General features: G+C 40.9%; 1 protein-coding gene across 12 annotated transcripts; it reads left to right on the top strand.

Annotated features, from left to right (window-relative positions):
• Window positions 1-948: 948 nt before the first annotated feature.
• Window positions 949-14,086, top strand: cdk11b (cyclin dependent kinase 11B). 12 transcript variants are annotated; one of them, XM_028584105.1, is made up of 20 exons: window positions 949-1,044; window positions 2,225-2,355; window positions 2,951-3,090; window positions 3,228-3,355; window positions 3,471-3,615; window positions 4,223-4,359; window positions 4,671-4,790; window positions 5,163-5,261; window positions 5,588-5,710; window positions 5,807-5,881; window positions 6,368-6,585; window positions 6,706-6,796; window positions 6,883-7,004; window positions 7,578-7,683; window positions 7,840-7,961; window positions 8,349-8,456; window positions 8,819-8,935; window positions 10,040-10,188; window positions 12,737-12,926; window positions 13,491-14,086. In XM_028584105.1, the coding sequence occupies exons 2-20, from the start codon at window positions 2,245-2,247 to the stop codon at window positions 13,581-13,583; spliced, it is 2,394 nt and encodes a 797-aa protein (XP_028439906.1). In that variant the 5' UTR covers window positions 949-1,044; window positions 2,225-2,244; the 3' UTR covers window positions 13,584-14,086. The 12 variants fall into 12 exon arrangements, with proteins under 12 accessions (XP_028439906.1, XP_028439904.1, XP_028439907.1 ...); XM_028584103.1 differs by having other exon boundaries at window positions 4,671-4,796; XM_028584106.1 differs by having other exon boundaries at window positions 4,184-4,359.
• Window positions 14,087-14,396: the final 310 nt, after the last annotated feature.

The following is a 14,396-nucleotide window of genomic DNA, read 5'->3' as shown; positions in this document are numbered from 1 at the left end:
GCCATTCTCCATTTCTGTTTGATGAGGAGATGTCTTACAAAGTCACTGCAATCTGTGTTGTATTGGATTTTATTTGAGTTTGAGTTTATTGAATTCATGCTCACAGTTAAACAACTGAATAAAAAGAAGAATTGACATCAGTTTAGAAAAATAGAAAGTCTAGCCCTATAAAAATAAATACATATAATTACACATATGCACCAATACATTTATACTCACATACAAACAAGCATCCACTTATAAACCATTCATATGGTCTACATTTAGTTAAACAGTAACAAAATAAGATGTACAACACACACACACACACACACACACACACGCACAAACACACACACACACACACACACACACACACACACATACACACAAAAACATGATGTAAAGCAGCAAACTCCAGAGACTTCAGCTAGTTGTTCCATCCAGTCTGTCTTCAGTTTGTTTGTTGTGCACTGAACTTCTGTAAGATGGTTTCTGTTTCGTAGCAGCCTGTTGGTGTTTGTAGCTCTGGTCAGTGGGAGCAGGTCATGGAGAGGATGTTGTTCAGATGTCCTCTCTTTGACCAGCTGAACTGCTGCCTGCTCCGTCCTGCTCTGAATCAGAATCAGAAAAGCTTTATTGGCAAGTACGTTTTTTACACATAGAAGGAATTTGTTTTGGTGTTGTAGGTGCATGTCATGAGAGATGGGAGTGGCTGTGGTGGGAAGCAACCTCTGGTGATGATCCTAAGGGCCATTTTCTGGACCCTTTCCAGAAGAGCAGCTTGGCTTTTATCACAGCCCACCAAAAGGACATTGCCATACTCCAAACATGGCCTGACCACAGCAGTGTAGGTGGTGACAAGGTCCTCACAAGGGAGGCCATGTCTGGCTATTGTAATGTATTAAATTATATTGTATTGTATTGGAGACATAGACTGTACAATTATATTATATATATACCTTACAGTCGTGACTGAAGGTTTGTTTCACATCGGACGTTTTACAGGCGTTACTGACGCGTTGAGACTTCCGGTGTGCCATAATACCGCTGCGCATACTTCAGGTTTGTTTAACCATTTCACCTGCTCGCTGGTTATTTGCATCATTTTCTGTAGCTAGGCTTTTAGGTATAGCTACGGACACAGTCATAGGCTCTCAGGTGTCTAGCTCTACCAGCTGTACTAACTGTTCATTTGAAAACCATGTAATGTCGGTTAGCTAACATTACAAAGTTGCAACAGTCGACCATGCTAGTTTTAGCTAGGTAGCTAACGTTAGCTAAAGTGTTAGCCCCTACCGCTGGACTCAAAACACTCAGCGGGTTTAACGTTAAGTAATTAACTCCTCTACTATTTCGCTAAATGCGCTGGTACATTACAATGTACCCACTGGTTTATTCAGAATTAACTATAAACTACGTCAGCGGGCTATCTAACGTTAACTTAGCTAAGTCAATTGGCCTTTTAACGTTAGCTAACGTTGTAACTTACCGTTAAGTTAATACTCGTTTGCTTAAAACCGATCATAGATAACGTTGTATAGCCTGTAGCATTCTAACGTTACATGTATTTAATTGTAATACAGCATTTTGTTATACATTACTTACCATCCATCAAATTGTTAATGCTATTTAATAATATTCACAATGGCTACCGTTAGCCAGCTCTATCCATAATAGTTCTATAATTGTCAGGAGGTGGCGCTATTAGCCAAATTGTATATACCCCAATGGACGTTAGCATTTACACTTTGTTTCGCTGACGTTAGCCAGCAATATCGGTTGATATCATTGTGTTTCTTCTATTTTGTGGAAGCATTTTTCAGTCAAAGTTGAAACGATGGGTAATAGTGGCACTTGCCAGCCCACCCTATTCGCTTCAATAGAATTGACACTAAAGACTTCTAATGACTATGAATCTTCCTTCTTTCTAAGATTCCTTGTGTTGACCAAGGAAGTAAACTGGAGGTGCATATTGTAACAGTGGGACAAACTGTAAGATTATAATCAAATTTACCAATGATGATTCAATTTATGACAACGTACATGAAAGTAAAATGGATGATAAATGGCAAAAAAAACAATGACCAACAAGTGGTAGGGTTTCTCTTTCATTCTGGATCTAATATAACTGTATTGTTTTTTCTTCTGTGTAAGCCTTACTCTTCATGATTCAAATGAAGCTGAACTTAAATGACGTGGAATGAACACTTGTCTTGGATGTGTGTGTGTGTGTGTGGAGCAGGCGGTGGAGAGCGGACGCTGATGGGGGACGAAAAGGAGACCTGGAAAGTAAAAACTCTTGACGAAATACTACAGGAGAAAAAACGCAGAAGAGAATTAGAAGAGAGATCAGACCCCAAGCGCCAGAAAAATGTAAAGTATCTCAAATCTAATTTAAAACCGATATGACCCCTACATGTTGTCACAGGGATACAAATAATTGCGAGTCACTCACATTTATCCATTTTGTTGAAGATTTTTTTCTATTAAAGCTCACCATGGTAAATGATTAGAAATGGCAAATTATCTAATACATGTTTAATTATAATAATAATAATAATAATAATAATAATAACTAAAATTATAATTAATTTATTAATTTATTTTAATTTATACTGTTTATTGATCCCCAGTGGGGAAATTATAATTGTAATATCTATGAAAATTCTTGTTGCGTTTTGTTGTTCATTATTATTTTGTGCTTTTATGAGTTTGACACTGACTCTCTAAATACTGTTTCTGAAGCTTTTGCACCAAAACATAAACAAACAAACGGCTCTGGTGGGAACATTAAATGTTTTTTTATGCATTTATTTTTTTTATTTTTTATTTTTAAGACATTGAATAGTGTTAGCTACCTATCAAATATGCTAATATTTGTATTGACATTCTTATTCCTTATCTGGGAACATTTGAATGATGTCTTCTTAGCTTTAACTACATATTGTGCTCTTCTTTTCTTGCCCAGTTCCCACAGGGCCTTGTTCCACAGTCGGATGATCGGGAAGCCAAACGAGATACTCCGGAGGAAGGAGAACTACGGGATCAAAAGATGGAAATAACAATTCGTAATTCCCCGTACACACGGGAGGACTCAACAGAGGACAGGTCCTTGGAACTGTAGGAAACAAACATCAGTGTATTTTCAAAGTGGATGTAGTATGCATCATGTATTTAAAAGTGATATGCAACACAGTGTAGCTGGCTATTTAGAGTCTCACAATGTTTTCTTTACATTTATGCAGGGGCGAGGAAGATGAATCATTAGCAATCAAGCCTCCACAGCAAATAGCAAGAAAAGACAAGTCTCACCACAGAAAGGAGGAGAAGAGAAAAGATAAAAGACGTCATCGCAGTCACTCTGCTGAAGGAGGTGTGGGAATGCTGCTTAATTATATAAACACAAACATGTGTTTTACAGCTGAATACAACATGTTTGGAACTATGTTTTAGGATCGGCTTCTACTCATGACGTTTTACTTCTACAGCAGGGAAACATGTACGACCCAAAGACAAAGAAAAAGAGCGAGAGAATGATCGCAGGAAGCGTCAATGGGAGGAAGACAAAGCCCGGCGAGACTGGGAGAGGCAGAAACGAAGAGAACAGGCCAGAGCTCATTCACGCAGAGAGAGGTAAGCTCCGACCCTGGAAATGCACTGCATATTAGATTAGATCAGTGTAGGCACAGGAGTATTTATTCCTTAACAATTTCCACTTGAGTTTAATCAGTACACATGTTTTTAAAGGCCAACGCCTGTTTTGTTGGAGTAAGTATTATATTCGGCAGCATGTTTAAGCCTTTGCGCAACATGAATTGGATCTAAAATTCAACTATAGCTGCTGTACTGTTGGTGTACATGTAATTATGATGTGCTGTACAAAGTAGTAAAGTCACACAAAAAAATAATTGTTAAAAATCACTATAGATTATTACACTTTTCTCACACAAGTCCAAGTTTGTAGGTGAGTTGTATTTTATAAGCAAATTAAATCAAGCCTATGTAAACAATGCAGTGTCAAGTGGACAGCCAACAACTAAGTTATCTTATGACAATATATTATCATTAAATACAGCTGTGAAGTTACCAGAGCAATGCTGCAGCCACAAACCAACTGTATGTTTGAGTAAGACAAGCTTTAACAACCCAAACTAAATACAAACAAACATTGACGAGATTGGGCTTTTGGTTGTCTGGACAGACCCCGATTGGATTCTCCTGGGTTTTTTTTGGACCACAGGGACCGGCTGGAACAGCTGGAGCGCCAGCGTGAACGGGACAGAAAGCTGCGCGAACAGCAGAAAGAGCAACGGGAGCTGAAGGATCGGGAGAGGAGGGCTGAGGAGCGACGCAAAGAACGAGGTGGTAGACGAGAAGGTCCGTGAGTTTCTCACCTTGGAAAGAGCAAAACTAGCTGTTTTCCTTCCTGTCTTTATGCTAAGCTAGGCTTAACATGCCCTGATTCCAGCTCTGTAGTTTACATACAGACATAAGATTGATCTTCTCATTTCATTCTCAGAAAGAGAGCAGTTATTTCCTAAAATGTTCAACAATCTTCTTGAAGCTCAAAATCCAAAGCAACCAGAGTCTCTATCGTATTGCCAGTCATGAGGATTGTGTTGTAAAACCCTGTTAGCTGTGATGCTAAATCTGTATTATAGAATAATAAGAGACTTTCCTGTCCACAGTGCCGTCTCACCATCGGATGCTACCTGACGAGTATGAGGATAAATCAAAACAAGGTCATCATAGCCGAAGTCCCAACCGCATACCTCGGGAGAGATCCGAACTCAGTGAACCACGGAAAAGTGCGAGTGGGTTTATTCACTTATTTATTATCATTTCACAGTCTCTAAAAAAAAAAAAGCTCCTATTTACCAATATTATATGTATGCTTCATCATCAATTATCATGTATTCACGTAATCATCAGGGTACCCTGGGGGTCCTAAAAATATAAATTAAAGGCCTTAAAATTGTTATATTTAGTTTACAAGTGACTATATGGCTGTGAAGTTGGCATTCAGTTTCATCCTATGTAGTATTAAAAAGGTCTTAATGTCTTAAATTTAACTTGGAGGTCCCTGGGGGTACACTGATCAGGTTGCAAAGACCAAGTTTCCCCAAGATCATCGACGTTTCATACGTTACAGCATATCTCACATTGGGTTTTGTCTGCAGCATCGAAGGAGGAGAAGCCAGAGGGCAAAGACCTGCTCGCAGACCTCCAGGACATCAGTGACAGTGAGAGGAAGACCAGCTCAGGAGAATCCTCCATCGGTAAAGGGTTATATAACCTACAGAGTTGCAGTTCTTGGGTTGTCCAATTACTCTTATTGTAAATGGCTAAACACTCTGGTAGGACATTTTCACTTCTGATAATAATCAGGAAGCTGGAATGAGGATAATCATCCACTTATGTTAGTCATTACAGCTTTGAACTTTACAAGAAAGGATAAGTGGATCAGAAGCACCGCAGGAATGTACTGGTGCAGAACCAACAGCTGCTGGATGACGTGGCCCTTTCACTATTGCAGTTAAATTGCTTCCAATTCTTTTTCTTTCTTTTTTAACAATTGCTCTCGTGTCTTATTCACCTTGGCCAGCATCAGCGTCCGGCTCTGATGAAAAGGATGACGATGATGAAGAGGAGTCAAGCAGCCAGAGTGAGGGCGAAGAAGATGAAGAGGAGTCAGTTTCAGGCTCAGGAAGGTCTGAGCAGAGTGCAGGTGAGACTGTCAAAAACTGCTCCACTAATGTGACTCATGTTGCTGGTCCAGTTACACAGCATCACGGGTTTAACAGGGTGGCTTCCTTCCTTTCAGAGGACGTGAGTGAGGAGGAGCAGTCAGTGGAAGACTTTGAAGAAGAGAAGGAAAATGGAAATCACATACTTTCAGGTGAGTAAACATGTCACCTGTGATGTCTGTCCAAAGGCTTATTTGTAAAGTTATTCTCATGATTCAAATGTCCTGCAGTTCGACTAAATTGTAATGTTTTTTGTTTGGGTGTTGTTAAAAACTATTTAGTTATCATCATTATTATTATTATTATTATTATTATTATTATTATTGTAGTGAAATATTATAGCTAAAAACTATGATTGATTTATGTTCATTTTTAAACCTGGCAATATGGGTTAATATAAGTGTAGTTTTTATTTAGTTTCAGTTTACTAAAAAAAAATTTTTCTGCTTATTTTAGTTTTAGTTTACTACAATAATCCGGCCATGATGAAGGCAACAAGCCAAAGTGTGTTTGTCTCACTACACAAAGTTGTTCTTTATTCTAAAAGTGTTGCTGGAGTTTTGACCTCTCCATACCCAAATTCTAGCAGCTCAAATGCATTTACCAACACTAAACTGACTTCACCCTTCGCCTCACAGTGCCAGAGTCCCGTTTTGATCACGACTCAGAAGAGAGCGGTGAGGACATGGAGGAAGAGGAGGACGACGAGGAGGATGCAGGAGAGGGTGACCCCACGCCTCACTCTCAAACTCATTCTCGCTCCCCCACCCCCGAAGAGAACTACATCCCAGACTCCCCTCCAATTTCACCTGTGGAGCTGAAAAAGGAGCTACCCAAATATCTGCCTGCTTTACAGGTCGGTACCAACATAACGCAGATGTTTATGCAGCTAAGCCGCAAATCATTTGTGTATATGTAATCATCTAATGCAAGCAAGCAATATGTTGAGGCCTTCAATTAGATTGTTGATTTTCAGGGTTGTCGCAGTGTTGAGGAATTCCAGTGCTTGAACCGAATAGAAGAAGGAACCTATGGTGTGGTGTACAGAGCCAAGGACAAAAAGACGGGTATGAAAATAAACATGTAGGTCGATTTGCTTTTGGGGTTCACTCTGTTTATTGGTGAAACAATGAATATGGTCTCATGTTTGCAGATGAAATTGTGGCCTTGAAAAGATTAAAGATGGAGAAGGAGAAGGAGGGCTTCCCCATTACCTCTTTAAGAGAAATTAATACAATCCTGAAAGCTCAGCACCCAAACATCGTCACAGTAAGGGTGAGTGAACCTACAAATTACTTATTTAGATATTAAAGTGCTCATATTATGCTCATTTTCAGGTTCGTAATTGTATTTAGAGGTTGTACCAGAATAGGTTTATGTGGTTTAACTTTCAGAAAACACCATATATTTGTTGTACTGCACATTGCTGCAGCTCCTCCTTCCACCCTGTGTGTTGAGCTCTCTGTTTTAGCTACAGAGTGAGACATCTCACTTCTGTACCATCTTTGTTGGGAGTCGCACATGCACAGTAAGTACTGCTAGTTAGTCAGTTGCAGAGTATGAGAGTGTGTCATGCTAGCAGCTAGGTGAGCATTATAACATGTGTTACAAAGTGATGCACGTTCGTCACGGAAGTAAAGGCTGGACTACAATAGAGCTGTTTGGAGTAAGTAAGTAAGTTGGTAAGTCTCTTTGGGGTGGACTTACCCCAAAGGGAGATATATAACACAATCAAGGAAAGGGGAAAAGCCAAACAGCATAATATGAGCACTTTAACACTTGTATTGGCTAATCTGCATCCTTAAATGTTCTACCTAAATCTAACCCGTGCTTTTCCTGCTATATTAGGAAATAGTTGTGGGAAGTAATATGGACAAGATCTACATCGTGATGAACTATGTAGAACACGACCTGAAGAGTTTGATGGAAACCATGAAGCAGCCCTTCCTGCCAGGTAAAGTGAGACATTTGTGTGTGTGTGTGTGTGTGTGTGTGAAGTTGAATGGGACAAAAATTGTTTTCGGTCTTTATTTTTTTCATTGTTGGTGGGTTTAGCATTAAACCCTCTGCCTCACAACAGCTCTGTTAAAGCAGGACGTTTCTCTTCCAGGTGAAGTAAAGACTCTGATGATTCAGCTGCTGCGAGGTGTCCGACATCTCCACGATAACTGGATTCTCCATCGTGATCTGAAGACGTCCAATCTGCTGCTGAGCCACAAGGGTATCCTTAAGGTATGCTAGGACTGTGGTTCTCATTCAGGGCCTGCAAGGCCCGAGCTAGCAGCAATACAGCAAAGTTGCACAAACATCACATGGTGACTAAAAGTCAATTGGAGCATAAATTTCAAAATCAACAGCAGACAAAGTCTATGTGTAAATAATCCACGTTTTTACAGCGGGGGATTTAAATGCAAGCTGATGAATCTCACTGCATCTTGTAATTTTTCAAATCCAATGTGACTATGCTGTACCTTGCCACACTGGAGTATATGGTCATTTGATCTCCTCTGGGACATCAAAACATGAAACCTTTGGAGGAATCTTAACAATGCTGAGACATTCATTCTTTTACCCAAAATGAAATGTAGTGGTGTTAATGTGAACCGTCCTGTACTGTAGATTGGCGACTTTGGTTTGGCCCGGGAGTACGGTTCGCCCCTGAAGCCCTACACCCCTGTAGTGGTGACTCTGTGGTACCGATCACCAGAGCTGCTGCTCGGAGCCAAGGTGAGAATTCAACGTCACGCTACTTCCACACCTCACAGGAACCAGATGAAATACCTAGGCAATAACTGAAACTACAAATAATTAAGGTGATTGTACTTTTCATATATGTGGTTACAACATCTTGATTGATTTGGTTTAAGATCTGTTTCCAAGAGAAGACTAGTTTATAACCCAAATACCACTGAAACACTATTTGAGTTTCACAGTATATGATTTACACAGCCAGACATTAGAGGTCCAGGAGCCCATCAGAGCACATCCACTTTCACACACGAGACAGACTCCAACGTAGAAGCTTGCCATGCAGACTGTCTACTTTGTGTTTCTGCGGTCTGCCACTGTGTTTGTTTTTCTCTCCACAGGAGTACTCCACAGCTGTGGACATGTGGTCAGTGGGCTGCATATTTGGCGAGCTCCTCACCCAGAAACCTCTCTTCCCTGGAAAATCTGAAATTGACCAAATTAACAAGGTTTTTAAGGTAAATGCCCTCATTTTCCCTTTTTTAAATTTAAGCAAATCCTCACCATAAAGGGTAAAGCTCTTCTGTTTACAGCCTGTAAATCTTTAGTGTCATCTGTCAAAGGAGGTCAGCATGGACTTCCTTAGTACACCACAGGGTGGAGCTGTTGGTAGACGTTAACCCAGCTGATGAAGTTATTATGAAACTGAGAAGATCACCATAAAGGGTTTTTCCATAGTAGTAGAGGTAGTCGAGCAGAACCATGCCGTGACCGGCTGCGACTAGTCGAGCCGCGCTGGCACGCCGGAGTGTTTTTCCAATGCACGGCACAGAAAGCTGTTTACCTTGATAACTTATCTGAGGTGTCACAAACCATGGCTGTTCCCTGCAGCCCATTTCTGCTCACTGTGTCGGTTACTGTTTGTGCTATTCTTCCTCGCAGCAATAGTAAAAACTTGATTCAAATAGCACAGAATATGTCAGTGTCTGGTTGATTAATCCTGTTGTTCTTGAAGAAAAGCACCGCTAATTAACCATAAAAGCAACACGCCTGTTTGCAAGTGGAAAACCTTTTAATGTGAAGCTGGAACCGCAGGACGTGCAGTGTGCATTAGCAGTAAAAGTAAAGCTCTGATAAGGCTGAAAGCAAATGGTGAAATAAGGCTGATATGTGAAAGTACAAACAGTAACACCGGAGTGGGACTAACTCCAAACCACAGAGATTAAGGTAGGAGCTGCAAAAGTACTGAGAGCTGAACTCAGAGTCTTTCAAAAACAGAGCTTTCTCTCTGGTCTCCAGCACACTCACACAAGTTAAGCTGTTGAGGACACAGCTAAGGGGAGGAAACGGCAACGGGTTGGCCCCGGTCAGCCCTGCTTATGATCTGCTTAAAGCATGACAGCCGTGTGGACTGATGTCATTCAGGCCTCCCAAGTCATCCTACAGTCTTTACCTGTTATAAATTAAAGAATTGAAATGTACTTAGGACTGGTTTATTGCCACGTCTGTGGTTGATGCATACTTGATGCCAAAGTGGGAATATCTCATATCCATCTCTCCTTGCACTAACAATATGCTGTCTGCTAAATGATGTGTGTGTGTGTGTGTGTGTGTGTTTGTAGGATCTGGGGTCACCCAGCGAGAAAATCTGGCCTGGCTACGGCGAGCTGCCCGCTGTGAAGAAGATGACTTTCACAGAGTATCCCTACAACAATCTGCGAAAGCGCTTTGGTGCGCTGCTTTCGGATCAAGGCTTTGACCTCATGAACAAGTAGGATTCTTGTGCACTTCTTATTCCACGCACAATACACAACCTTGCACCTTGCACAGGCTGCACTGCGTCTTAACTACACTACAGTCAGTCTGGCTGAGGTATTCCAACTATTTTCTCTCTGTGTGCGCATGTGACTGTGTAGCTGGATGGATAACTGTGTTCTTGACAAACCATGATGAGTACACCATAGCGTATTTGTTCCAGTAAATTAGAAAGAAAATGACAAGTACGTATTAAAGTATTAAAAATGTTGTTTTTAAAAAAATCATATTATTGTTAGTCAACATAGTTTGACAAATTTTCAAGGTCAAAAATATTGAATTGGTCTTCCAAAATCTCCACTTAGATATTGTATTATTTTCCATCCATTATTGATAGAACCCGGAGACCAATATCAATGAAAGACAAATAGCAGTTAGGGCTGTTTTTATTTTTGTTACCCTTGGTTGGCTACAGTAGTTTGCAGCACGCATTAGCTCGGAGGGCTAACTCAAGTTGTTGACTTTATTAGCTGAATGTAACCCTATTGTTCTGCCAAATCCTGTTGAAAAAACAAGACAGATCTGACAGTTCAATGAAGCGTTGCTAGATACTCTCTATGAAAAAAAAGAAGGCATAGTCGAATATTCGTATTGAACAGCCAAATTGCATTCGACTGACAAAATTTGGGTAAAGCCACTAATATCAGTAACAATCAGCATGACTCCTACAGTGGAAATTGCCTTACTTGGATGAACCCATTGCAACCCTGTCAAATTCTGTTACTCTTTCCAGCGCCTTATTAAGTCGGTGCATTTCTGGCAAGCTGACTTAAAACATGACAATGGTAGCGGACTGATAATTCATCAACATGCCTCGGCAGCAGTCCTGTTCCATCCTCGTTTCACACACTCGCCACGGTGATGATCCACACTACAGGAAAATGTTTTAGAAAACGCACATTTAACACAAAATCATTTTCACACAGAGCAATAGGTTAATAGTTCTTTCTTGCACAGTCGTTCAGCATTGTTTAGCAGCTGCAAAAAGCAGGGACAAGCTTTTCAGCTCTCCTCTTTACCCACCCACAAAGCCTTTTTGCCTACACCTGTAAATGAAAACCATACTGCTTGGTTACCTCACAGCTGTAGCGGATGGCAACAGCATGTCCACTGTGGAGGGATCATGGTTTAATGGAAGTTTGGCACCTGTTCAGCGCAGCTGAAACCTTCCAGCTGTCAGACGACTGGCGAGGCGTTTACCCGGGGACAGATTCAGACTTCAAGAGGCCAACACGTAGAGAAGTGCGGTTTGAAAAGCTTCAGACAGAGCGGCGTAGGATAAGTTTACAGGGTGTAGTTTGGCAAGTAGACATCACAGAGCTGTTTGGAATATCACACCCCTCTGTCTAGGAAAGTGTTTGAGGATTGGGGCCTTTGGGATCTCACCTGAGGAAGGGCTTCAACATGAACTTGCTTTATTTACTATTTCAATCTGTAGGCGTGCCATAGTATGGTTAACCATAAAATGCAGGGCCTCAAGACCCAGAATACTGCTGGTTTTCTATCCTGTGTAGTTAGTTTCCATCCCCTTGTATCTCCGGTATAAACAGGTCTGTACAGCTCGAATGAAAACCAGCAGGGCCGTTGGGTCCTTAGGGTGCTGAGGAGGAGTAAGTTCACAGGTGCAGGAAGAGAGCACATTCTTGGAATTCCTAAACAGTCATGATGTGGGCGCAATTAGTAACCCTTCTCAGAGATTCCTTCCACATTAAAAAACAAACAAAAGTCAATGTGTTAAATAAAATCTTTAAAAAAAAAAAATAATAATTTACTACACTGCCCCCACTCACATGGAAGATGTGAATCAGACCGTTGGAAAGCCAATTATCACAATTAAACAGCTCCCCATTATGCTGTGTTGATCCTGTCATAACCAATTAGGACTCCTTGCACAAACCCACTGGCCCCTCATATCAGGCCTGCAGCTTGTGTTCAGATTATCTGTCTAGATGGAGTTTAGTTAATACAGCTGATATTAAAGTCACACCACTAGACCTGTAGGGATTCCTACATCCTTTTCCGGTATTTACATCCTATACAACTAAATTTAAACTACAGCGCGGGTTCATTTGAAGCCAGACATCTGCCTCAAAAGTTGCAAATCAACATATAATTTTTTAGTCTACTAAAAGTCTACAAAAGTAGTTGGTGGTTTTGGCTGCTAGGGGCATCTAAATTAAATAAACCTGTATAGCTTCATCAATGTTATCCCTACTTGCGTTTTTGTTGTTGCCATGTCACTATTTTTCTGGCACAGAAAATGCCAGATATGCCTCGATCGGTAATAAAGATGAGAGCAGCCACTCAGGGGACTGGAAGCAGATAACCTCTTTACCTAAATACATTCAACATGTAGTTTTACAATTTTTAAACACAGACGTCTGTCTATGAAGAATAAAGGTCCCCACGACAATTTAAGCTACCTTTTTGAGCTACCTGGTTACCTGTGCTTCTTCATTGAAACGTAGCTGACCACATGAACTTGATCATTGACTGTTTTCCAGATTCCTCACCTACTGCCCCAGTAAGAGGATTTTATCGGACGAGGGGCTCAAGCACGAGTACTTCCGCGAGACGCCGTTGCCTATCGAGCCGTCCATGTTCCCCACCTGGCCGGCCAAGAGCGAGCAACAGAGGGTGAAGAGAGGCACCAGTCCTCGTCCACCCGAGGGAGGCCTGGGCTACAGTCACCTGGTAAGGACATTAAGCTCCACTTTCTCCATTACATACAGCTACCAGGCTTTCTGAACGCTGTCTGTGTTAAATAGATTACAGACCTACAGGCTTCTCCTTTGTGTCCGGGTATTTCCTCCTTGTGTTTTCCATGATGAGCACCTTTTAGTCCCTAATGTTTTCAGCAGTGGTCCTACCCACCCAGAAGCTTAAGGCTGATACTGATGTTTTTCAATGAACGTTACTGTTGATATTTGCCGTCTTACAAACAAATTAGACCATATCCTGCCAAAGGTATTAGTTGTTTATCTCAGCTTTATTCTTGTAAAAGTGGAAAAAAGCTTGTGAAACATTTAAAAACAGGAAAATACTAACTATAACAATATCAATGATAAACATGTCCATGCATACTTATATGGAATACAATCAAAATGTCTCATATTAGGGGTTTTCCAAAGGTAAGCAGTGTAGTGTTGATCAGTTCTATAATAAATATGTAAGAAATGGAACTGTAATATCGGAAAAGGGCTGAAACGGACTCCAGTCATTAACCAGGAGTTAACTTTGTTTCCATAATCTCTCCAGGGCGATGACGACCTCAAAGACACAGGCTTCCACCTGACAACCAGCAACCAGGGAGTGTCGGCAGTCGGTCCAGGATTTAGCCTCAAATTCTGAGCCCAAAACTGCAGGATACCTGGCTGTCGGGAGCAAACACTTCTGGGACTTGGACGGTGTCACTGGTTTACAACTGTAAACCAGATCCATATCTGATCAATTACAACTGTTACCAAATAGTCAGGACTGTCTCACAGCAAGACTGGTGGCTCTAACATGTTGAATCTCCCGAATTTTTGCTCGACTTTTCGGCTTGTTCTCTGTATTTTCAAGCCATTTCACCATTTTAAATGTGTCCATTTTAGCTCTTAAATAGGATACGCAACCATACATTTGTTAGAATTGTAGCTCTCATGTTTGACTTTTGTTTTATTTTCCCTTTTATACTTCATGAGAGACGACCAGATTTTCTAAATGGTTGGTATTTCCTGGCTGCCTGAGCTACTGTATGATGATGCAGCATTGGCTGTGCTTTCCATCCAGCATTGTGAGAAATTTACTAAGGACTGTCACTTGATGACAGGGGGACGATGTTTTTGGTAGAAATAAAGTTTGAAACTTTGTTTTGTCTGCCGTTCTCCCTATATTTATAAACTCTGTCAAACACAACCGCACGCTGCCAGAGGAGAAAAAAAATTGAGGGAAGTTGTGCTAAAAAAAAAAAAAAAAAAAAAAAAATCCAGCCTTGAACCCAACTTGGTAGTCACTGTCCAAAAGTGATGTCATTCTTTGCAGTGCACACTTTGTCTCTGTACTTTGTTCTTTCAGGGGAAAAGAGGCCCAGACTTTGCTCTGCCTTTTGTTTTTAAATGGCTCTGCGACTTCAGAATTAAACCAATAAATTCTCTGATTTTGAGCCAAAGAAAAATAAAC

The sequence above is a fragment of the Perca flavescens genome, chromosome 7 (genome assembly GCF_004354835.1).
Source record: "Perca flavescens isolate YP-PL-M2 chromosome 7, PFLA_1.0, whole genome shotgun sequence".
In the NCBI taxonomy this organism is placed as follows: domain Eukaryota; kingdom Metazoa; phylum Chordata; class Actinopteri; order Perciformes; family Percidae; genus Perca; species Perca flavescens.
This window is presented reverse-complemented; position numbering and strand designations above follow the sequence as displayed.

Coding starts and splice junctions, on each gene's coding strand:
- cdk11b (XM_028584094.1), top strand. CDS start 2,245: ATGGGGGACGAAAAGGAGACCTGGAAAGTAAAAACTCTTGACGAAATA. Junction 3,103..3,227: donor GAGGACAGGTCCTTGGAACT/GTAGGAAACAAA, acceptor ACATTTATGCAG/GGGCGAGGAAGATGAATCAT. Junction 10,189..12,736: donor GGCTTTGACCTCATGAACAA/GTAGGATTCTTG, acceptor ACTGTTTTCCAG/ATTCCTCACCTACTGCCCCA.